The sequence below is a fragment of the Engraulis encrasicolus genome, chromosome 10 (genome assembly GCF_034702125.1).
Source record: "Engraulis encrasicolus isolate BLACKSEA-1 chromosome 10, IST_EnEncr_1.0, whole genome shotgun sequence".
In the NCBI taxonomy this organism is placed as follows: domain Eukaryota; kingdom Metazoa; phylum Chordata; class Actinopteri; order Clupeiformes; family Engraulidae; genus Engraulis; species Engraulis encrasicolus.
The window spans coordinates 15,927,006-15,949,814 of NC_085866.1; the positions used below are offsets into that span (position 1 = coordinate 15,927,006).

General features: G+C 44.4%; 1 protein-coding gene across 6 annotated transcripts in view; it reads right to left on the reverse strand.

The window, feature by feature from the left end:
- Positions 1 to 1,218: 1,218 nt before the first annotated feature.
- rarga (retinoic acid receptor gamma a) overlaps positions 1,219 to 22,809 on the reverse strand; it is a 139,560-nt gene continuing 117,969 nt past the window's right edge. For 4 of the 6 annotated variants that reach the window (XM_063208173.1, XM_063208172.1, XM_063208171.1 and 1 more), the window contains 6 exons: positions 19,660 to 19,828; positions 16,891 to 17,054; positions 15,424 to 15,600; positions 8,626 to 8,830; positions 7,171 to 7,329; positions 1,219 to 5,637 (listed from right to left, as the gene is read on the reverse strand). In XM_063208173.1, the coding sequence (XP_063064243.1) occupies positions 5,231 to 5,637; positions 7,171 to 7,329; positions 8,626 to 8,830; positions 15,424 to 15,600; positions 16,891 to 17,054; positions 19,660 to 19,828 (1,281 nt within the window). In that variant the 3' untranslated portion in view covers positions 1,219 to 5,230. The remainder of the gene's footprint in view (positions 5,638 to 7,170; positions 7,330 to 8,625; positions 8,831 to 15,423; positions 15,601 to 16,890; positions 17,055 to 19,659; positions 19,829 to 22,809) is intronic. The other 2 variants (XM_063208174.1, XM_063208176.1) reach the window with 1 other exon arrangement.

The window sequence follows — 22,809 nt, forward strand, 5'->3', positions numbered from 1 at the left end:
GCCTACAATTGTGTAAAAAAAGAAGCTCCCAGTAGCTCGAAATGAAAAGTTTGGAGCACACGTTTTCAAAAGAATAAAAGTGAGATATTAAAAAACATATTTCAAAGTAATAGATATTTGAAAAATGTCATCAGAACAAAAGGCATTTATGGTATAACAGCAGTGAACATGGAAGCCAACAGGTAGGGCACAAAGGGGTCAGTTGTCCTGGGCCCAGGGTGAGAGGAGGCCCAGAAATGACATATTATATATTTGGAGTCAGATGATTTGTCCTGGACCCGACCAAAGCTGTCAGCAGCCCTGGCAGTGAATGTAGGCCTATGCCGCATGATGTGTGGACCATGATCCCCCTCTAGTGGCCAGTCTGAGAAAGACCAATAACTCACTACAGCAGGTTTGAAGGGTTCTCAGCTCAGAGCACCTGGGGGGAATTTCATTAAAAGACTCCCTGAGGTTCATCATATTAAAATTGAAAGCTGCTACCGAATGGCCTGGAAGCTCTCCTCTGCTCTCCACCTGAGGGGGTGAGGGTGTAACCTGCTTTTCATCAAAGCCCAAAAATATAGAACCAAATGAAATGAGGAATGAGGAGCGTCAGTGTCAAACAGTTATCCTGACATGTTTTTAGATTTAGAGATCATTCAGCAAAGGGGTTTTTGCTGCATTGCAGTAGGCTATATCAATTTTGATTAGTTCTTGCTTTGATATTGTGAAATACTACTATTTAAATAAAGACCACCGTTGGCGATAGTAATTTGTTACAAGATTTGGTACATAAAAGGTACATGAAATGGAAGTTTTCCCTTATCAGTCTAGCATTTTGTTTTATTATATGAAGCTTTTAATTTGAAATATGGGTGTGTATTGTATATGGAAACAGGTCAGCTGGTGAGAGCTAAAGACACTGCCTGATTAAACAGATGAGGTTCTTCCCCCACAGGTACTGTTTTAGACTACCACTGTGCCTCCACCACTTCAAATGGCTGACTGACATTTTGCACCACCCATCAATAAGCCCTTCTTGAGGGGTGTTGTTCACTGCAGGCTCTGTCTGTAAATCCAGCGGTCCAATAACTGGGCCATTCTATTCTTTAAGAGCAGCCAGGGCTTGTAGAATCCCAAGATGTTTGTTACTAGGGCTGCAAATTACCATGGCGATGAAGCCAAAGCTCTACGGACGCACACACACAGACACACACAAGCAAAAAAAAAACAATCTCACAAAATGTTTTTATTGTGCCTTTTACTGTTTTATATGGCTTTTCTTTTTACATGACAGAGTTTGTTGGCATGGGCCGAGGAACGGAGTGTTGACCACAGCCATGTTAAAATAACAGACGACAAACAAAGACGAAACAGAACGACAATAATCTCAACATTCGTTTTGCATGACGGCAATGTCTTACCGTGAAGAGAGAGACTGCAGTGACTGCTGATGAGGTGAATGGTACACACACATGCTTGCACGCACGCACGCACGCACGCGCACACACACACACACACACACACACACACCGGGATATTCACAGACATTTGGAGAAAAAAAGGCTACAGTTTGTACAATATTCAAACACACACACACACACACACACACACACACACACACACACACACACACACACACACACACACACACACACACACACACACACACACACACACACACACACACACACACACACACACACACACACACTAAAACACACAAGCAGGTCTGCTGTTTCACACAAAAACCTGGAATTCCTTGTTATTTTTTTGTATTGCTTTCACGTCGGGTCAACTTTGACCATATGTTACAAGTTACACTACTTTTTTTGTTTGTCAACAAAACGACTGTGATGCACATGAAACACATTTTTTTGCATCCCTCAAGAGAAGTACAAGTAACTTTGACTGCTGATGGCTTTGCTTTTCTTCCTTTATATGTTTTTTTAATATTTGCAGGCGAGTTGTGTTGGGACTCTGTGAGTGAAGCACACTGGGTTGAGATCACGTGTGAAAATGCATGTTGTACGTACAGTATGTACAGTATATTGCCTGTGTCCAGCTACAGTTCTGACAGCCGGCGTTTGGTCCTTAGAGATACCCTGAGTCTGCATACTCTGACGCTTTACGTGATGATGAGAAGAACAGCAACAATGACAACAACGACGCTAAGGATGATGTGTGTGTATGTATTGACTTGGATGTAGGCTATGTATGTGTGTGTGTGTGCAGCACACAGGTTTTTTGTGAGTGTTTGTCAAAGAACAAAGAGTGTGTGTTTGTGTATGCGTGTGTGTGTGTGTGTGTGTGTGTGTGTGTGTGTGTGTGTGTGTGTGTGTGTGTGTGTGTGTGTGTGTGTGTGTGTGTGTGTGTGTGTGTGTGTGTGTGCATACACGTATGTGTGTGTTTGAGTATGCGTGTACGCATGTCTGCATGTGTGTGTGTGTTAATATTAATACACTAAACTGTGGCGCAGTGTAGCACTGGTGTGAATATTGGCCGAACACTGACTGTGAGAATTTTAATCTGTGCTGAATGAGCAGTTATGGGAGCGATGACTATCATAGCCACTAGGGGGGGCCCTCTGAAAGAGAAAATATTTCTGGGCCCCAACCCGAGCCAATATCAAAATCCTCTGTGCACCCCCGGCGAATTCCAGGGCCCCCTGAATTACCCCCAGTTGGCACTGTCCCTCCTGGCCCCAGTGGCCTTCCATTTCTTCCTACAATGCTAACTACAGCCTGGACTTCTATTCCTGTCTATGGGAGATTTGCCCGACCAAGCCTCATTAATATCTGGGTCAATGATGCTTTAATAGTAGGATACATCTGGGTGGTGGAACCACAGCTAATACCACTATTGTATGTATTCAACTTTTTTTTGTAGCAGATTACAGTATTTAAGAAGCGTATACATTACAGTACATTAACGACCAATTACTAATTCATTTATGGGCATTAGCAGTGGTTGTGCCATTTGATGTCTGAGCCCAAGAAAACGTCATTGACCCATCTTACAAGCTTTGCGCACATGGCTAGCCTGGGCTAACCCATACTTTCCGTGACACTACCCAAAATATCCATGATAGCAATTATCAATGGCAGTGTGTCACCCCACACTGTTTGTAAAAGTGCTACATGTCCGTATGACAAAAACCACTAGCACTGACCTGAAACACCTTTTCTGAGTGAAGTCTGCTCAAATATCTGTGTCTGTGTGCTTTGGAGGCCCGTAGACCTACACAATATGGCTGCTGTCTGAATGAATCAAGGCATTCGTTAGATCCACATATATGCATATGATATACGCACGTGTATGCAGTAGATGTAGCCTACCTGTGCACGCACAATATACCTGTGGCATACATCTAATCTGAGTCCAGGGGTCCCTGATAACATTACACGTTCTGATCAGAGAAACCATCTGCTAACTTTGGCACACACACATTCTGGCACACACACATTCTGACACTCACACACACACACACACACACACACACACACACACACACACACACACACACACACACACACACACACACACACACACACACACACACACACACACACACACACACACACACACACACACATGCAGAAACAAAGACAGACATGTACAACACACAAAGAAAAAAAACATAAACAAAGAGCACCCTCCGATCTACAAGGGTGGAAGTATGAGAGCAAGTATAATAATAATGCCAATCGTCTGAGTCGTCCGATGGTGCTGAAGTCCTGCCCTACGCGATGCCTGCAGGACTGAGGTGATTATCATTGACATCTACAGTGAGCCCAAAGTGCCCAGAGAGCTCAGCCAATCAGCCGAGTGCTCAAATAGCAACAGCCAATCAGAAGAGCAGGAGGCTCAGTAGAGGACTGCCAGTTACAAAAAAAAAAAGAATTAGTCAATTATCCATCTTTTTCCATCTCTCTGTAGGAACACTATTCAAACACGAGTTTTTAAACAAAGAAAATATTACACAAAGGCAAAAAATAAACATATATAGATATGTATGGGCCTAGTCATAAAATATAAGGACAAAAGAAAATGTCTATGACAAAAACAAAAAATAGTACATAGCATATTCAGTTTGGTTTTTGACCTGTAGTCATCTTAGGAAGTGTTTTAACATAACCATCAGTGTTAACGGTACTGTACTGTGTGTTGTTTTTTGTTTTGTTTTGGCCATTCCATTACTTGGATACAAATATGATTTTAAAAGAACGAAAAATATAGAAAAGAGACCAAGCGTCTTGAAAGTCCATGAGTTTAGCCTCGTGTTTTTGTTGTTGTTTTTTTTCCCCCCTCTTGACATCACGTCACGGCAGAGTTCACCAGGTGGCATGGGGGCCGCTAGGGGGGGGGGAGGTGGTACAGATTCTAAGGGCCCAAGCACTGATAGGGGCCCTTAAGGGGGCCCAAGCACTCAGAGGGGCCCTTAAGGGGGCCCAAAATTCGAATCTTTCATGGGGCCCAGCATTTCTGGCAGCGCCCCTGCCAGGTGGACTGCATACTCTGTACGACCTCCTCTTGTATTGTCTCAATGCAAAGTCACTCATCGTTGACCAGTCTGGCCTGAGTTGAAAAGAATCTATACAAGTAAGGCTACTGCTTCCCCCAAACAGGGGAAATCAAAATGTGTGTTCATGTTTGTGTGTGTGTGTGTGTGTGTGTGTGTGTGTGTGTGTGTGTGTGTGTGTGTGTGTGTGTGTGTGTGTGTGTGTGTGTGTGTGTGTGTGTGTGTGTGTACTGTATGTGTATATGTAATGTAATGTGTCTGTGTGTACGTACAGTATTTATGTGTGTATGTGTATTTTATGTGGCAGAAGTGTTTAAAGAAAGGTGTGTACAGTGTGTGTGTGTTGTGTGCGTTCATGTTTGATTGGCTTTCGATTGGCTTTCGTGTGTGTGTGTGTGTGTGTGTGTGTGTGTGTGTGTGTGTGTGTGTGTGTGTGTGTGGTTGTGTGTGTGTGTGTGTGTGTGTGTGTGTGTGTGTGTGTGTGTGTGTGTGTGTGTGTGTGTGTGTGTGTGTGTGTGTGTGTGTGTAGTACATGTATACACGTGTGTGACTGTGTGTGTGTGTGTGTGTAGTAAATGTATACACGTGTGTGTGTGTATGCGTGTATGTGTCTGTGTGTGTGTGTGTGAGTGTGAATGTGTGTGTGTGAGTGTGTATCACATCTATACACACTTGTTTGTGTGTGTGTGTGTGTGTGTGTGTTGGGGAGACACATCATCCATCATCTCACTGGGCGCGGCCCAAGTGGCTCTTGCGGGGGGGCTCTAGGCTCTCCTGCACCCCCCAGGCCTCGCTCTCGCTGTCCGTGGCCCTGTCGTCGTCCCCGACGTCGTCGTCGTCGTCCACGTCGTCGTCCTCCTCCTCCAGAGGTGAGGGCTCGCTGCCGTTCTCGCCGCCCCAGCTGTCCTCCTCGTCCTCCTGCTCCTGCTTGAGGTGAGGGGGGCCACCGCCGCCACACGGGCCTCCTGCCGAGGCCGGGGGAGGGGGCGGCAGGTCGGGCTTGGTGTCGCTGTCGCCGTCGCCGTCCCCGTCCGCCTGGTCCTCGAAGATCTCGGGGTTCTCCAGCATCTCCCGGATGAGGGGAGGCATGGGGCCCGGGATCTCCATCTTCAGGGTGATGGCCCTCTCCGCACCTGGTGGACACATAACAGTAATTACACTTAACAAACAAAGAAGATTCATACAACGATAACTACTAATACAATTACTACTACAGGGATCTCCTGGAGGCCTCCTCTACTTGATCTTTTCCACTACTGGAGGACACTACGTAGGACTACTACTGCTGTTAATACCACTACCACTACCACTACTACTCCTACTACTACTACTACTACTACCGCTACTACTACTACTGCTGTTAAAACCACTACCACTACTGCTACTACTACTGTTAATACTAATACTACTGCTGTATTACTGCTGCTACAACTACTTCAACAGGGATTTCCATCTTAAAAGTGATGGCCCTCTTCTTCACTCCTCCTTATTCAGGTAAAGGTCTATTTACTCAACGCAGACAAGACACACATTTTAATGCTGTATGTCTTCTTCAGAGCGAGACAGTGACAGCAACACAAGTAATACAGGGAATGAAAAGGTTGACCCCCCCCCCCCACACACACACACACTTCCTTTATCTTGTGCATTGCTTAATTAAGCAAGATAATTCTGTATTTCACTGTTTCCGGACAGCAGAACTTGAAATCAAACATCATGCTGACGCTAGCGTAGTTTAAAAGGCAGTTCAGAAATGACAGGCTTCCTTTTACAGTGCCGAGTGTACTATTTACAACTCACATGTGGTGAGGTTTTAAATACATCAACTGTACAACAGGCGGCAGCAGTAGTCGCAAGTATACATTTTGGCATAACCTCTACTAGACTGCGCGGCACCTATCTGGGGTGAGTTTCTCAAAAGGGAAGTTGTTAGCCTGTTAGCAAGTTCGGTAGTTGCCAATGGGAAAATGCATTGAAAGCAACGAAGTAGCTAATGTAGTAAGCAACTTTGGTTTCGAGAAATTCACCCCTGGTTTCGAGAAATTCACCCCTGAGGTCTGTGAAGACACTGTGGCAGGCCAAGCTGACTGTTGATGCTTTTGATGTGTGACGACTTGAGCGTTTCAACAACCATCGCATATATGTTTTTTAAAGAAAGTGGTTGCCGTTTCGGAGCGCTAAATACTGGGCTAGGCCTCAAATAGCAGCCATAAGTAAACGTTTGCTTATCTGCTACTAGCCTAACAGTGCCCTTAGACAACATCACTTTTTTTTAAGTCTCTGATGATGCCAATAAGCTTTTAGCTTATGGGAGGCAGTAGGCCTGGTGAAATGACTGTGATAAGCGTGGAGCTTCATTGGCTGATGCCGCGCAGGGAGAATGTGAACGGCTTATTGGGGCTCAAAAGTCTGAACTAAGCAACAAGCTACCGTACACTACAGTAAGTGTCGAGATTAGCAGAAGCTCTAATACCCTATTCCATGTTGTGAGTGAGGTGACATGACCTTAAAACATGCCGATTTTTCACAAAATTTCATCCCACCAAGGGAGCTTCTGCTGTGTGCGGATATATATATATTTTACTTTCATAAGTGTGGTGATACCCTGTGGCGGAGCCCTGCTGTGACGAGGCTGAGACAGGTAATGTGCAGCATCACTGACTGACCTTTGGTGCTGATGCCGCGCAGGTCTGTGATCTTCATGAGCATGCGCGGGAACATGTGGGGCTTGTTGGGGCGGCGGCGGCGGGCGTAGATCTTGAGGGCCTCCAGCAGGGGCTCCTGCAGCCGGTCTACATCCTCTGGGTGCTCCAGGTCCATACGGTCTGGAGGAGGAGGGAGGAGGGAGAGGGAGAGGGAGGGATGATATTATTGGTGTTACTTGTGCTGTCTTGCACTTTGATGTCAGTCTGTAAATGTAAGTCCTGTGAATGTCTATGTCCTTCAGGGTATTGAGAGAGAAACGTAATTTCAATTTCCTTGTATGACCTGTGCATATGAAGAAACTGACAAGAAAAGCTGACTTGACTCGATGAGTAGGATGGAGGCATGGAGAGAATGGATAGAGAGAGACAAAAGGAGAAAGGAGAAGATGGAGGGAGAGAGAGAGAGATGGACAGAGTGATGAGCAGAGATAAGTGGAGAGAGAGAAAGAAGCAGGGACAGAAGCAGGAAGAGAGAGGGAATTGTGCGGGTAGGGGAGCAGGGAAAGAGACAGAGATTTAAAAAACTGGTCCATTTGAGCATTGTACATCAATAAAACCTTTTTCCAGAATACCATTTAAAAAACAGAGGCCACACAGCAAAAGAAAAAGAACGAGTTAAAGGAAGAAAGGCAGATGGTGAGAGGAAACGAGAGAGAGAGAGAGAGAGGGAGGAGGAACGACAATCAAAACTACAGCTGTGAATCTCCCTTTATTTTCTACATAATGATTTTTCTTCCATATATTTGTGAATTTAGAAGGAAGGGATGGGATGTATGGTTGGTTCTTGTAGCACAACAGAAAATAAGCAAAGCAGCAAATAATGGGGTGCAAAAAATAGCAGAATTGTGGAGGCGTTATGAGTGCGGATTGGGGCGGAGTGAGACACGGAGGAGGGACTGACTGAGAAACTTGAAATAGCATTTCCCACAACTCTGTAGCGCATACCAGGCCTGACGACAAGGGGGACAAAGGGGTATGTTGTCCCGGGCCCAGAAAGATAGGGGCCCCAGAATTGGGTCCCCATTACATTGTATGTATTGGGTGGGGGGCCCTTTCAGATGACTTTGTCCTGGGCCCAGAGAAAGCTGTAAGCGGCCCTGGCGCCTACTGGGATTGATCTGGAGACAGAGAGTCCAAGTGTCTGGAGACAAGCTCTGTTTTCGGCAGAGTTTTGGGAAAGTTCATGTTTCTCACGTTATTTCAGTTAAAATGCCTCCAGTTCTCAACTCTACGACCTGATTATAATACACTACAGATTTACTTTAAACATTCTTTAACATTATGGAAACGGGGAAAAAATATCTCCCAATCCATTGAATTGAATGTAGTTGGTTATGAAACAGACTGCGCAGCAGTCATACAGCACAGCAGAGGGCAGCAGTATACGTAGTGCTGGATTTCATTAGCTTGCAGTACCTCCACAAATCAGGCAGATGGCGCTGAGGAGTCCGGTCTCTGTGTCATCCATCTCCAGTGGCAGCAGCTGACCAGCAAAGGAGAAGACCAGGTCTGTGAGCGGGCCGAAGCCAGCATTGTGCATCTGCGTACGGTTGAGTGTCAGGCCGTCGGAGAAGGTCATTGTGTCCAGCTCTGGAGTGTAACGTGTGCAGATCCTCAGCATCTGATAGAGAGAGAGAGAGAGAGAGAGAGAGAGAGAGAGAGAGAGAGAGAGAGAGAGAGAGAGAGAGAGAGAGAGAAGAGAGAGAGATGATTACTGTCAAATGTAAAGCACAATATACAAAATGCCAGATAACACAATGCTAAGGCCAAAGTCAAGGTCAAGGTTGTCTAATGAGAATAATACTGTAGATGCCATCTTTAGAGTTATGGAACAGACATGAGGCGACTGCGGTCTTGTGGTGAGGCAGTGAGGCTGTATGTAGGAAAATATGTGGGTGTGGTAATGGAAAAACAGCGGTGTCTCTGCAACCCTGTTGATGATGGATAAGGCTCCTTCAAACAAGGTATCTAAAAACCACACACTGGTGGCCTTGAATCTACGTCGCTGTGGAAAGCAGTATTAGTTACATGTACGTGTACTGTAATGTCCAAGCACTAGATTGTTTTTGTTAATATTACAATAGTCTAATGTTTTTTTCAAAATTTTCAGTGATTCATTAACTGTAGTTTGAATGACAGACCATTGGATTGAGGGCTGATGAAAGATTAAATCTATGTAGTGTTTCTCTAGGTGTGAAAATGGATGGTGGGGGGTGCTGTGCTGCCTGAACTAACATGGTGAATGGGGGGGTTTTCAAGATGGCGGCTTGAGGGAAGGTTGTGTATTGCTGAGCTGGTGCGCTATTTCAATAATTTAACAATTACTGCCTAAAAGCATAGCGTCTTACAGACTCTCACGCCTCTGCTTACCACAATGAGCATAAATAACTACTTTTTAAGACAGAATGACAGAAAGAAAGGAAACAATTCCGAAGAAACCACACCGCAAGACGGTAGCGAGGACACCGCACTAGCCCCAGCACTGCGAGAGATGATTTCCGAGATCACGGCTAACGTTTCGAAGATCATCGACGACAAACTGAGTCCTTTGTCGCACTTATTGCAAGCGCATCGTGAGGAGCTGGACAGTCATGGGGGACGTATTACAGAGGTGGAAGAAAGAGTGTCTGCATTGGAAGACACCGTTACCCCAGTGGAAGAGAAAGTGAAAGCACTGGAGCAACAGGTGTTGTACTTGACTGAGCGTATCGATGACTTGGAGAATAGAGGTCGGAGGAAAAATGTACGCATTATCGGTCTTCCAGAGGGTGCGGAGGGTGTTAACCCAACGAGCTTCTTTGAAACTTGGCTCCCTAAAGTCCTGAAAAATTGCAACAAAACGGGCCGAATCAAGCTAGAAAGAGCACACCGCGCACTGGTCAATGAGACTTCCCCTCCCAGCGACAAACCGCGATCGGTCCTAGTGAGATTCCACAACTTTCGGGACAAGGAGAGAGTGATGAATGCTTCGTGGAACATGGGGGTGAAAAAGGAAGTTGTGCAACACGACGATGCCACGGTGATGTTCTTTCATGACTACTCTGCTGCTGTGGTCCGTAAGCGTAAAAAATTCGACGGGGTGAAGAAACGCCTGAGAGCCATCGGAGCTACCTACAATCAAGTTTACCCTGCAGCACTGAAGGTTACCCATCGCGGATCCACCACACTCTTCAAACACCCAGCTGCCGTGGAGGAGTATATCGACTCCCTTGCCACGAACAACGGCGACGGTTCCTAAATGGATGTGCACTCTTTGTTGAAACCCTTTTTTTTTGTCATTACTGAGGACTATCTGTGAGTTTCGCGGGAGGACGTGAGTATGCTGAACTTTATGCTGCGAGCCGAGGGCTAGATAAAAGCGCCACCACACAGCATTCTGAGATTTGTCTTCTGTCGTCAGAGAACCCTTTTGCTCGACTCTCCCTAGGAAGAGAACAGTGTTTAGTTTTAATGCTAGGTTTTATAGCATTTGTTTGTTTTTTGCTTGTTTGTTATTTGATGTTTAGTACTCGGCTCACTTTCTACTTTATCTATGTCTTTATATGCAGACAGTATGTAGCTCAGGATAACAATGTGTCCGATCGTGATTTGACATGACTTTGTCTTCACTTAAAATATGCAGTTGGAATGTCAATGGTATTCATACGCCTATTAAACGGCGAAAGGTCCTAACCTATCTTAAAAAGGAGGGGGTTCATATTGCATTATTACAGGAGACCCATTTAGATGACACAGAACATTTAAAACTACAGCAAGGGGGGTTTGGCCAGCCATGTTTTTCTTCTTTCACATCGAGAAGTAGAGGAGTGGCTATTTTGTTTCAGAAAAACTTGCCTTTTAAGGTTGAGCAATGCATTAAGGATAAGAATGGGCGATATATCATTGTCAAAGGGGAATTGTACGGAGAGATGTTTGCAATCCTGAATGTTTACTATCCACCAGGACACCCTAGTGATTTTTTGGCCACGGCTTTCTCTGAATTAGCTGATCTCAATATTAGAAATACTTTCGTAGGGGGGGATCTGAATTGCCATTTAAATCCCTGCATGGACAAATTCCCTGTGGGTAAAACGTTTTCTCACCATGCTAAATTTATCAATGGTCTTTGTGAGGATTTAGATTACATAGATGTATGGAGAGCCCAACACCCAGCAGATAGAGAATATACTTTCTTCTCAAAAGTTCATAAGTGCCACACTCGCATAGACTACTTTTTTATACCCAATATTTTATTACAGTCAGTTACATGTAGCTCCATAGGTAGTGCAGTTATATCAGACCATGCCGCTGTTTTTATTCAGTACCAAATTAGAAACCCAGCTCCACAGACAAGATTTTGGAGGTTTAATCCTTTCATTCTTGCAGACCATAAATTTGTATCCTATTTCTCAGAGGAATTTCAATCCTTTCTTTCTATAAATTCAGCTTCTACAAATGATCCATCTCTTCTTTGGGAAACTTCCAAAGCTTTTGCAAGAGGCCTTATCATATCTTACGTGTCCAGTAAGAGGCGTAGACAAGCCGAACAAAGGAAAATTCTAGAGTCTAAGCTCAAGGTGTCTGAAAGGGAATACATAGCAAGGCCCTCACCAACAAGACTTAAAGAAGTATCTGCACTGCGCTCAGCCTTAGATTCCCTGTTAACAGAACATGCTGAAGCAAAAATCAGATTTGCTAAACAGAGATTATATGAGCAGGGTGATAAGGCAGGGAGATACTTGGCTTATTTGACAAGGAAGAAATCTGACTCAAAAACCATCACTTCAATTATAGATGACACAGGGAAGCAAGTATTTGACCATGTTGCTATAAATAGCGCTTTCAAATTTTTTTATGAAAATCTGTATCGATCAGATCTACAGCAAGATAGCTCAGGATTAATGGACACATTCTTTTCCTCGCTCGACTTTCCACAGCTAACAGATGATCAGAGGACAAAAATTAATGCTCCCATAACTAAAGAGGAAGTGATGATCGCAATCAATGCATTGCCCTCTGGGAAGGCGCCTGGACCTGATGGGTTGAGTAGTGAGTTTTATAAAGAATTTCAGGGCCTTCTGATTGAACCTCTACTGAATATGCTGACAGACTCATTAGAAAAGGGCATCCTGCCATCATCTTTGAGGGAAGCCAATATTTCTTTAATTTTAAAGAAAGGGAAAGAACCAGAGCAATTGCGCCTCTTATAGGCCAATATCTTTACTGAATGTAGATTTAAAAATTCTCTCTAAAATATTAGCAACACGACTGGAAGACTTACTCCCTGTTTCTTATTAATGAAGACCAAACTGGCTTCATTAAAGGCCGTAATTCCTGTAAAAACATGCGTAGATTGCTGAACACAATCCAGAAGTTCCATAAACAGACAATAGATGGCGTGGTTGTCTCTCTCGACGCGCAGAAGGCCTTCGACCGCGTCTAGATGCCCTTCCTCTTTCAAGTCTTAGAAAAATTTGATCTAGATGTCAATTTTATCCACTGGGTTCGTTTACTTTACAATAATCCTCCTTCTTCTGTTCTTACTAATGGTCGACGATCCCCCAACTTTGCCATTCAAAGAGGCACCAGGCAGGGGTGTCCCTTATCTCCCCGTTTGTTTGCTCTTGTTATTGAGCCCCTAGCTGAAGCGGTCAGGAGGAATGAGGGCATACATGGATTGTCCATAGGTGATAGGCAGCATAAGATAACCCTATATGCTGATGATGTTCTTATCTTCTTGACTGACCCTGAGATTTCCACTCCTAATCTGCTAAACATCATCACTAAATTCAGCGAATTTTCAGGATATAAAATCAATTTAGACAAATCTGAAGCAATGCCCCTGGGTAGCCTGTTACATCAACCAACTCCCCCTTACCAATTCCCATTCAAGTGGTCTCCATCTGGCTTTGTTTATCTAGGAATACACATCACCCCTGACTTTGATAAAATGTATAAAGCTAATTTCCCCCCTCTACTTGAACGAATTAGATTGGATCTTGAGAGCTGGAATACATTGCCCATCTCTTGGCTTGGACGTGTGGCCTCTCCTGAAAATGAATGTTTTGCCTCGGTTGCTTTACCCCATTCAGATGATTCCAGTTCTCCTATCTCACAAAACTTTAAAAAGCCTAAAAAGCTGGTTTAGCTCCTTCATATGGGCAAAGAAAAAACCCCGCCTTAGCCTAGCAACTCTATGCCTCCCTTCTTCAGAAGGGGGCCTTGACTTACCCGACATTAAGAAATACCAGCTCAGGCACATCTTCGCTACATCACTGATTGGAAACGCAGTGATCCTATTCCATTTGGTTGGATATAGAGAGTTCTATGTCAAATCTACCACTCCCAAATCTATTATTTTATAAGAAAGTCTTTGAGGGCTACATGTCATAACCCGATCACAATCCATACTGTTAAAGCTTGGCAGGCAGTTAGAAGATTAGAGGGCAGACATAAACTCACTTCTGTGTTTACACCAATATGCCACAACACAGATTTTCCACCAGGTGTCACTGACCTGGCTTTCAAATCTGGAAGACTAAAGGGATCTCCCGATTACGTGATTTATTTGATGGACACACTCTAATGTCCTTTGAGCAGCTCAGAGCTAAGTTTGATATTTCAAACCAGGACTTTTTCCGTTACCTTCAAATAAGAAATTTCATCAAAAAGGATACAACACTTCTCTCTGACCAAAGCAGTTCCTGCATTGAGCGTAATGTATTTTCACTACAGATTGGACATTCCATTGGTTTCTTCTACAGAATTCTTAAAGAATATGCTATGAAAGGTACTTTACACCTTAAGGTGAAATGGGAAAGTGAACTTGGTGTAGAGATTACAGATGATGAATGGGATGAGGCGTGGGAAAATGTGAGATCTTTAAGTATCTGTAACAAAGTGAAAGCCATTCAGCTTAAAATCTTACATAGAGCTCACATATCCCCCTCTCAACGTCATAAGTTCAATAGTAATCTTTCTCCTCATTGTCCCAAGTGTAAAAACAGAGATTGGAACCCTGACCCACTGCTTATGGTCGTGTCGAAAGATTAAACACTTCTGGAGGATGGTGGAGCGTGATGTAAGCACAATGTTGGGTACACCACTAGATTTTGACCCACTCTGTATGCTACTTGGTATTTCAAATTGCTCTATCAGTGACAAATATAAGGGGAAACTGTGTAGAATGCTATTTTTCTGTGCTAGAAAATGCATTTTGTTAAATTGGATTTCTGATAACGCCCCTTCAAGGACACAATGGCATAATGTTATAATACAGTATGTATCACTGGACTATTTGACATGCAAACTGCATGAAAAGGACAATATATTTCGCAGAATCTGGGAACCGTTTATGTCCTTCATAGGCATAAACATTGAAACCATACTGATCAGAGGCTTCATGTGACAATAATTACAAAAAAGGACTTGTATCCAGTTTTATTGTATTGCTCTATCAATGTTTTTTGTTTGTTTCTTTTCCCTCTGTTTGATGTCGTCCAAGGAATACTGAGCCAACTTTCTGTCTGTATGTGTATTTAAGTATGTGTGAGCCGAGTCTTGTTCTGTATGTTCTTGTTAAAATTAATAAAAATAATGATAAAAAAAAAAAAAACATGGTGAATGGGACATAAATGGGTTACACGTCCATAGCAGACTGGCATCATGAAAAGGGTTAATTTCATGGTAGTGCATTCTATTGAAGTGTTGGTGCAACACATTTTCTAGTTTATTTGGGGAGGGCAACGCTGCAGCAAGGCAGTTTTGTCATGTGACCAGCCTCACACGAGGGAAGTAGTTTTCTTGCGGATGCGGCAAATTTACGTTGCTAAACGCAAAAATCCTAAACTGTGCCCTGACCAAAACCATGCCTAACCCTAATCTGCCAGTAAAGCAACATTTCTGCGGCTGTACTTTTACCAACAACAGCAAAACAAGCAAGGAATAAGGCGAAATTGTGCCCAGCCCAAAACCACCTCTAACCCAATCTCTCTCTCTCCTATCAAGATAAATGTGCCATTAAGATTAATTTCCTTTCATCGTCTCATCGTGTCAATGTCTTGTAAACGATTTGCATGCTACAACGCTGCGAAAACACCATAAATGTGAACACGCATCCATCAGGGCACACACAAGCCGACATAAACAATGAAATAGCAATGGAAACTATACAGAAACAGCATAATGTAAACTGGCAACAAAAGGCAACACAAGTTGTGTGTTGGGCTGGCGTACCAGGATGTCCAGGCAGGCTGACTTGAGCAGGGTGATCTGGTCGGCGATGCTGAGGGTAGTGAAGCCGGGCAGGCGCTTGGCAAACTCCACGATCTTGATGATGCACTTGGTGGAGAGCTCGCTGAACTTGTCCCACAGCCCCAGGTCCAACTGAACCCTGTGGTCTGAACTGGAGTTCTGCAGGGACGGGACAAAGAGAGAGGTCAGTGTAGAGTCGTCTGGTAAACAAACAAGCCGGTCATCTTGGCTTTCGGTTCAGTTTATTTGCACTTCACAGATTGAATCTGACCAAACCAATCTATCAGTGAAAGAAGGAACTGCTTGTAAGCGATGATGTAAACAGTATGCTACATGCAGGTAGGCCAGCTGAAGTGTACAGTGTACAGTACAGTATGCTTATAGACATGCTAATTGTAGGTCATAATATGTCACAGTAAAGAATTATGATACCGCTGGCAGTGTTGCCAGATTGGGCTGTTTCCCACCCAATTGGGCTGCTTGGGATGGCTGTCTGTGGGTAAAAATGGCATTTTGCAGGAAAACCTGCCCAATTTTGCCCATACAAATCAATAGATTGGGCGGGATTTAGTGCTTCCCGACGGGTTTTGAGCATTTTTTGGGCTGGAAATCATAAGCCTCATCCGGCAACCCTGACCATTGGTGTTGGGCCCTAAAAATTTGACAAAACTGTCAATTTTCCAACAATGCCACAATTTCTATCGTCGTACCCCTTACGCATATATGAGGGTGATGGCTGGTGACCTAGGGTGGTGTATTTTGGTGTACTGTAGCGTTTCTCAACAGGGGTGGTACAGCTCCCCAGGGGGCGTTGAGAAGGATGCAGTTGAAAGGAGGCGGTGCTTAGATGCCATTGGGGGGCATTAGTCTATTTAAATTTGTAATACTAAGGGGGGTGTTCTCAGGCTTATGATGAGGTCATGGGGGCATTTGGAGGCTTGTGATGAGGCCAAGCGGGCGTTTGTTCAAAAAAGGTTGCGAACCACTGGTGTACTGTGTGCATGAGAGTAACTTACGGTGGTGTATTTCCCAAGTTGGGTGAGTGAGGGTAACTTACAGTGGTGTATTTTGGTGTACTGTGTACATGAGAGTAACTTACGGTGGCGTATTTTGTTGTAGGCCTACGGTGTGCATGACAGTAGCTTACGGTGGTGTATTTTGGAGTACCGTGTAAATGAGAGTAACTTACGGTGGCGTATTTTGGTGTAGGCCTACGGTGTGCATGACAGTCGCTTACACTGGTGTATTTTGGAGTACCGTGTACATGAGAGTAACTTACGGTGGTGTATTTTGGAGTACCGTGTACATGAGAGTAACTTACGGTGGTGTATTTTGGTGTACTGTGTACATGAGGGTAACTTACGGTGGTGTATTTAGGTGTACTGTGTGCATGAGGGTAACTTACGGTGGTGTATTTTGGTTTTTCCTTTGTGAGTGAGGGTAACTTACGGTGGTGTATTTCCCCAGCTGGGTGAGTGAGGGGCAGGTCTCCCGGTGGGCCTTGCTGACTTTGTTGACCAGTTCCTCCAGCTCCCCGCTCAGCTCGTAGCTCTCCGGCACCACCGCCTCCTCCTTCACGTCCTTCTTCTTCTTGTTGCGGTCGTTACGCACAGCTACCATGGAGACGAGCAGACGGATCATCATGGGAACAAGGAAGAAGCATCACAATCAGAATTAGAATCAGAATTTCAGAATCTGAATTAGAATCAAAATCAGAATCAGAATCAATATGTTCTTCCATCAGTTTTATTGGCCAATAGTATTACAAACGCATAGGATAGACTCAACGCATACACTACATAGTACTAGTAAAGGCCTATACAGAGATATATACTGTATACTACAAATATACAGAATAAAAGGCTGCGCGACACTAAAATCCATCTCCTCTTTTGCAGAGATGCAGGGTTTCTGTCCAACTTATCCCCACTGGGTGCACGCAATTCATGGAAATTTGGCGGAGCATGAACCCCCATCGACAGCAGCTTTTTATGTGTTTGGCCTTGCAGCAGAAGATTAGCACACATTTCAAGTGTTTCCAGGGGGGGGATTTCTCCTTCTTCGAAAGACTAAAATGCGAGTGTGTGCACAAGTTAGATCTTAAGTCCGGGTCATAGACTCCTATTTGGACCTTTTGACTTTTCTGGCCATCCGTTTTTCCAGAGCCGAGACCCTGTTGTCAGGCAGCGGAGGCCGCGGTGTGTGCAGAGTGGATGCAGGAAGCGGTCCAATGCTGGATGTAATAGGTTTGCACTGGCTATTCAAGCGTAAGTGCAATCCCTTGCAGACTTTTCACCCAACTATGATCTCATCAATCAGAACGCTCTTCCTCCGGGCACCTTATCCATTTAGATGACCTCTTCAAAACCCCTATGTCATCGAACTGTCAGTTTCTCACTCTCTTTTTTCTCTCTCTCTCTCCCTCCCTGGTGGTTCTCTCGCTCCCTCCCTCCCTTTCTCGCTCCCTCTCTCCCTCCGTCTGTCACTCCTCCCTTATTTTCCTTCCTCTCAGGATATCCAGTAATAGCCGAGGCACAATGTGGCCTCGCTCCTTTACACGCATCCTACACTACATGCATAAAGACACACATGTCCCAGCAGAGCCATAGGAAGAAGGGAGCATGAGAGGTGGGGGCAGGAGGAGGTGGAGGGGTGGGTGTGGGGGCATACAGCATACCACTCCTGCAAGTGACGACACATTTTATGGCCGGCGGGCAGTAGAACAGTCATAACTGCCCTGCGTAGTGTAGCTCCCTGCAGATCCAACCCGGGCCACCCCTATTGTCTTCGTGGCACGGCAGCCAAACGGCAGGCAGTTTGGGGCCAAACAGACCAAATCTCATGGGCTCAGCTCGTAGGCCTACAGTACTCTGAAACTTTTGGGTGATTTCCCAGCTATGTTTCACACACACACAGAAAAAAATACACTGCACAGCACAGCAGTGATTCAGTGATTCATTGGGCACCACGAAATGCCAATTCGCATTAGTCATAACAACTCTTCAGAGAGTCATTTCAACATATGAAAAACGAGTCACATGGCAAGGATCCTCAAAATCTGACAGCTAGATTTACGGGAAATGGCTGCGGGCGTACGTGGGGTTTCAGGTTTTGAGGACATTTTGTTTTAGGTGATAACATAACCTCAAACGTATAGAAAAGGTCACATGGGTTTAATGTGTTTGTTTGTGCAATGCATGCTGTGTGCCTGAATGGCACTTTGGTGGATGTGTGATTTCAGGTTTAGTACAGTATAGTATAGTCTAGTATACAGGAATAAGACTTTTTTAAAGGTTATTGCACAGTAATGACATAACCTCACAGGTTTATAAAAGCTAACAATGTATGTTTTAAGTGTATGTTACCATGAACAGTGTGTCTGTCTGTTTCATGTATGTGTGTTTTCAGGTTTGTGGAATAACACACATTCTTTTGTAGGTAGAAACACAACCGCGAAAACAACGAGAAACAGTACCAACTTTATGTATGCTGAATGTGTTAATGTACATACTGAATACACACATTTAGTATGCCAGTGTGCCTGTGTGTCTGTGTGGGGTATGTTGAGGTTCAGGTTTTTGGAATAGTACATGTTTTATTAATAATGCTTCCAACATAAATAAAAGGTAGCGACATGTGTGTACATGTATTTCATATTTTTCGTGTGTACATTTGCATGTGCGTGCCAGTCTATGCCTGGTGGTCTTTCCCCTGATCTCCCACATGTGTCATGTCTGCATGCCATCCCATGCAAGTTGATCCACACACACATATCCAATGAGTTAGCCATGATATCAATGCTAGCATACAGTAGTTTAGTGGTTCCCAAACTGGGGCTTGTGGAGGTACTACCGAGGGGTTCATGGACAGAAGGGACCACAAGTTAACACTAGTTCCATAAACTGGTTAGCAACAGTTGACCTTTGACAACATTGACCTTTACTGTTCATTTCAAAATAAAATGAGTGAATAATAACTCATTTTAGTCTAAGCCCTTTTTGGGAAAAGGTGCCCTCTGCCTATTGAAACCTAAATATCTCAGCTAGGACCCTCATTTAGCATTAGAATGTGTTCGTTCAGCTCTAACATACTGACATTTTTTTAATAAAAAACCTCAAATCTCAAAATCCTGAATGCAGCATATACTGTATGTCACTCCAGGCTAAAATGGGATAATAGACAAAAGAGGGGGTCCTGGCAGAAAAAAAGTTCGGGAACCTTTACTGTAGTTCATCGCCGTCTCACCTTCCTTGGACATGCCGACCTCGAAGCACTTCTGCAGGCGGCAGTACTGGCAGCGGTTGCGCGTCACCTTGTTGATCTGGCAGTTCTTGTCGCGGTGGCAGGTGTACACCATGTTCTTCTGGATGCTGCGGCGGAAGAAACCCTGAAAAACCAAGCCAACCAACCAACCAGGAAATTAATGAATGAGAGAGGGGCCACCAGTTAGAGAGAGAGGGGGTGGGTGGGTGGGGGGGGAATGAAAGCTAATGTAGAAAATTAGAGGTAGAGAGAGAGAGACATATACTGAAAAAGATAGAGAGAATATGACAGGAGAGGGAGAGAGAGAGAGAGATGAGGACAGTCAAAATTAGGTGTAGAGGGAGAGAGGAAGAAAGAAGGAGAGTAAGAGACGGAGGGTGGTTTTCAGGTATATAGAGGGGAATACAGAAAGGCACGAAGAGAGAGAGAGGGAGACAGACAGGCAGAGGCGAGTACAGAGACAGAGAGGGGGACAGACAGGCAGGGGCGAGTGCAGAGATGAGGAGAAATGACAGACATACGTAGACGTTCGATTAACCAGAGGCTTCACCACTGAAGTCATTCTACCTCCCTCTCTCATGTTTGACCCTGTTTATGTCTCTCCCTCTCTCTCTCAATCTGGTACAACAGATTCAAAACACATTTCCATCTTGGCAAAGTTGCGATTATGAAACTGATGTTGAGAGTCATTGTGCGCGGTCTGTCGTTCTCTCTCTCTCTCTCTCTCTCTCTCTCTCTCTCTCTCTCTCTCTCTCTCTCTCTCTCTCTCTGTTACAACCTGCTTCGGGTATTTGAACACTGCAAGTATGTGTCTTTTCCAATCTTCTGCGGTTCTCTGTTATGAGTTTGGTTTGGCGCAAGGTCGTTTCGGCTCTCTGCTAAGTAACCTTTTGGTCTAATAGTGTCTCTCCCATAACAAATCAAAGGAATTAAGCCTGGGGTTAAGAGTATTAGATGCTTCTAATTTACTGTAGATCCGCCTTTGTTTTGTTTTGTTTTTGGGACAAGATGTTCCCTCCATTTGGTTCCCTTATGACAGATCCCTCATTTTCTTCAAAACTGCACGGGAGATGTTGCAGTGTTGATTCCACACTATGCTGAGCACATGAGGCCCCACTCAGTTTTAGTGTTAAATTTGAACTCTTCAAGTGTTGAAATAACACTGTAATATAATAACATACTAAAGTAGTGTTAAATTCAACTCCATGTGTGTTAATTGAACACCCAAAGAGTTGTATTTAACACTAAATCAAGTGTGGCCATGTATATTCAGCACAGTGTTAAACTAGCACTGCAAATAACAGCCATCCCACTTTAATCACTTGGACACAGACCAATCGTCTTTATTCCAGGGACTTCACAGGAGTCGTGACATTTTAGCATGAACATGCGGTCCATTACATCGTGTCTTGTGTTGTGATCATAAGAAATTAACCAAATTACCAAAACCCTTTTGGCCCAAGCTTTGGGAGGGGAAAAAATCAGCTCTGCGTGCAACCCGAGAGTTACAAGGGCAGTTGATTGAACCATGGCAAGATCAAAGAAGACAAAAACCTGCAGCACTCTGAGCAGGGTCGCTGACAGCTTTGGCTGGGCCCAGGACAAAGTCATCTGAAAGGGTCCCCTACCCAATACATAACGTGTAATGGGGACCCGATTCTGGGCCCCCTATCTCACTGGGCCCGGGACAAAATACCCCTTTGTGCCCCCTGTCGGCGGGCCTGTCTGCAGCACTCTGGGTCTTGCCATGAGTCATGCTCTGCACTTGATTGTTCCCTCGGTCCTCTTATTGTCTTGGAATGTATGGGAATGATCAGTAAGGACAGATGGAGAACACTAACGCAGCTAAACTGAGGTAGAACACTAACCCAGCTAAACTGAGGTAGAACACTAACCCAGCTAAACTGAGGTAGAACACTAACGCAGCTAAACTGAGGTAGAACACTAACCCAGCTAAACTGAGGTAGAACACTAACCCAGCTAAATTGAGATAGATAGCTGATGGACGAGTCCTGCAGCTTCATCCTCTTAGCATAACAAAGCCACATGACCCACACATTAACATAACCCAGATACAGCCAGAGATAAGAAGCTGTTTCTTAACACCTTTCCCTAATATACACCATCCAGCTCTGGCAACAGTACAACATACTGGTAGTCAGTCAGGGTGCAGTAAAGCATTGGAGAGTGGACTTAAAGACATGACTTATGGCCATGGTAATGCAAATATGGGTCATAATAATGGCCCATTGTCTAAATGCTTGTGTGTTTTTAAAATATATTCAGTGGTCTCACTTCGATTCAGGGACCCCGAAACCCTCATAGCCCTTCACCTTGATTATCCTGACGAATGAGATAGCACTTTGTCCCTCAAAAACATTTTGCAAAGGGTGTGTGGCACACTGCACAAAGACACCGTACCACAGGGACAAGTTGCCTATGGGGAGCGAGGTCCGAATCTGGCTTTGGTCATTTCCCAACCTTACCCCACCTCTCTCTCCTGTCATATTACATTACATTACACTTAGATGTCGCTTTTATCCAACGTGACTTTTATAGTTATTTTACAGGGAATTGCATGAGAGTCCCTGGAGCAATGTGGGGTTAGGTGCCTTGCTCAAGGGCACGCCAGCCATGGATGGAGGTGTAGGAAGAGGTAAGGGTGGGATTCAAGCCTGCAGCCCTCTCATTTTAACCCCTTAGTGCAGAGCCTATGTTATAACCTTACTGTCACGAAAATTGTAATGGCTGTCTAAGCATGTTACTTAAGGCTCTCTGCATTGTCATAGGAATGTTGTTATGATGTAGTTGAGTATTTTCAACAAGTAGTGAATAGGCCCGCCGGCCACGCGATCTGCACTAAGAGGCTCCGACCTTCCTCCAACCATTAGGCCACAGCTTCCCCTCATAAACTCACTTTCACTATCCAAATAAAGGCATGCAGCCCGAAAAAAAAATGCATAAAAATAAACAATGTATTGCATCTGGGAAGAACGAGTGTTTAGATTGGCCCGTGCATGAGAAGGTTGCACTTGAAACAGGACTGAGGTCCAAAATGTTGTGCCATTAAAAATCTGGGAGCATTAACAGTGTTGCGGAAATTCA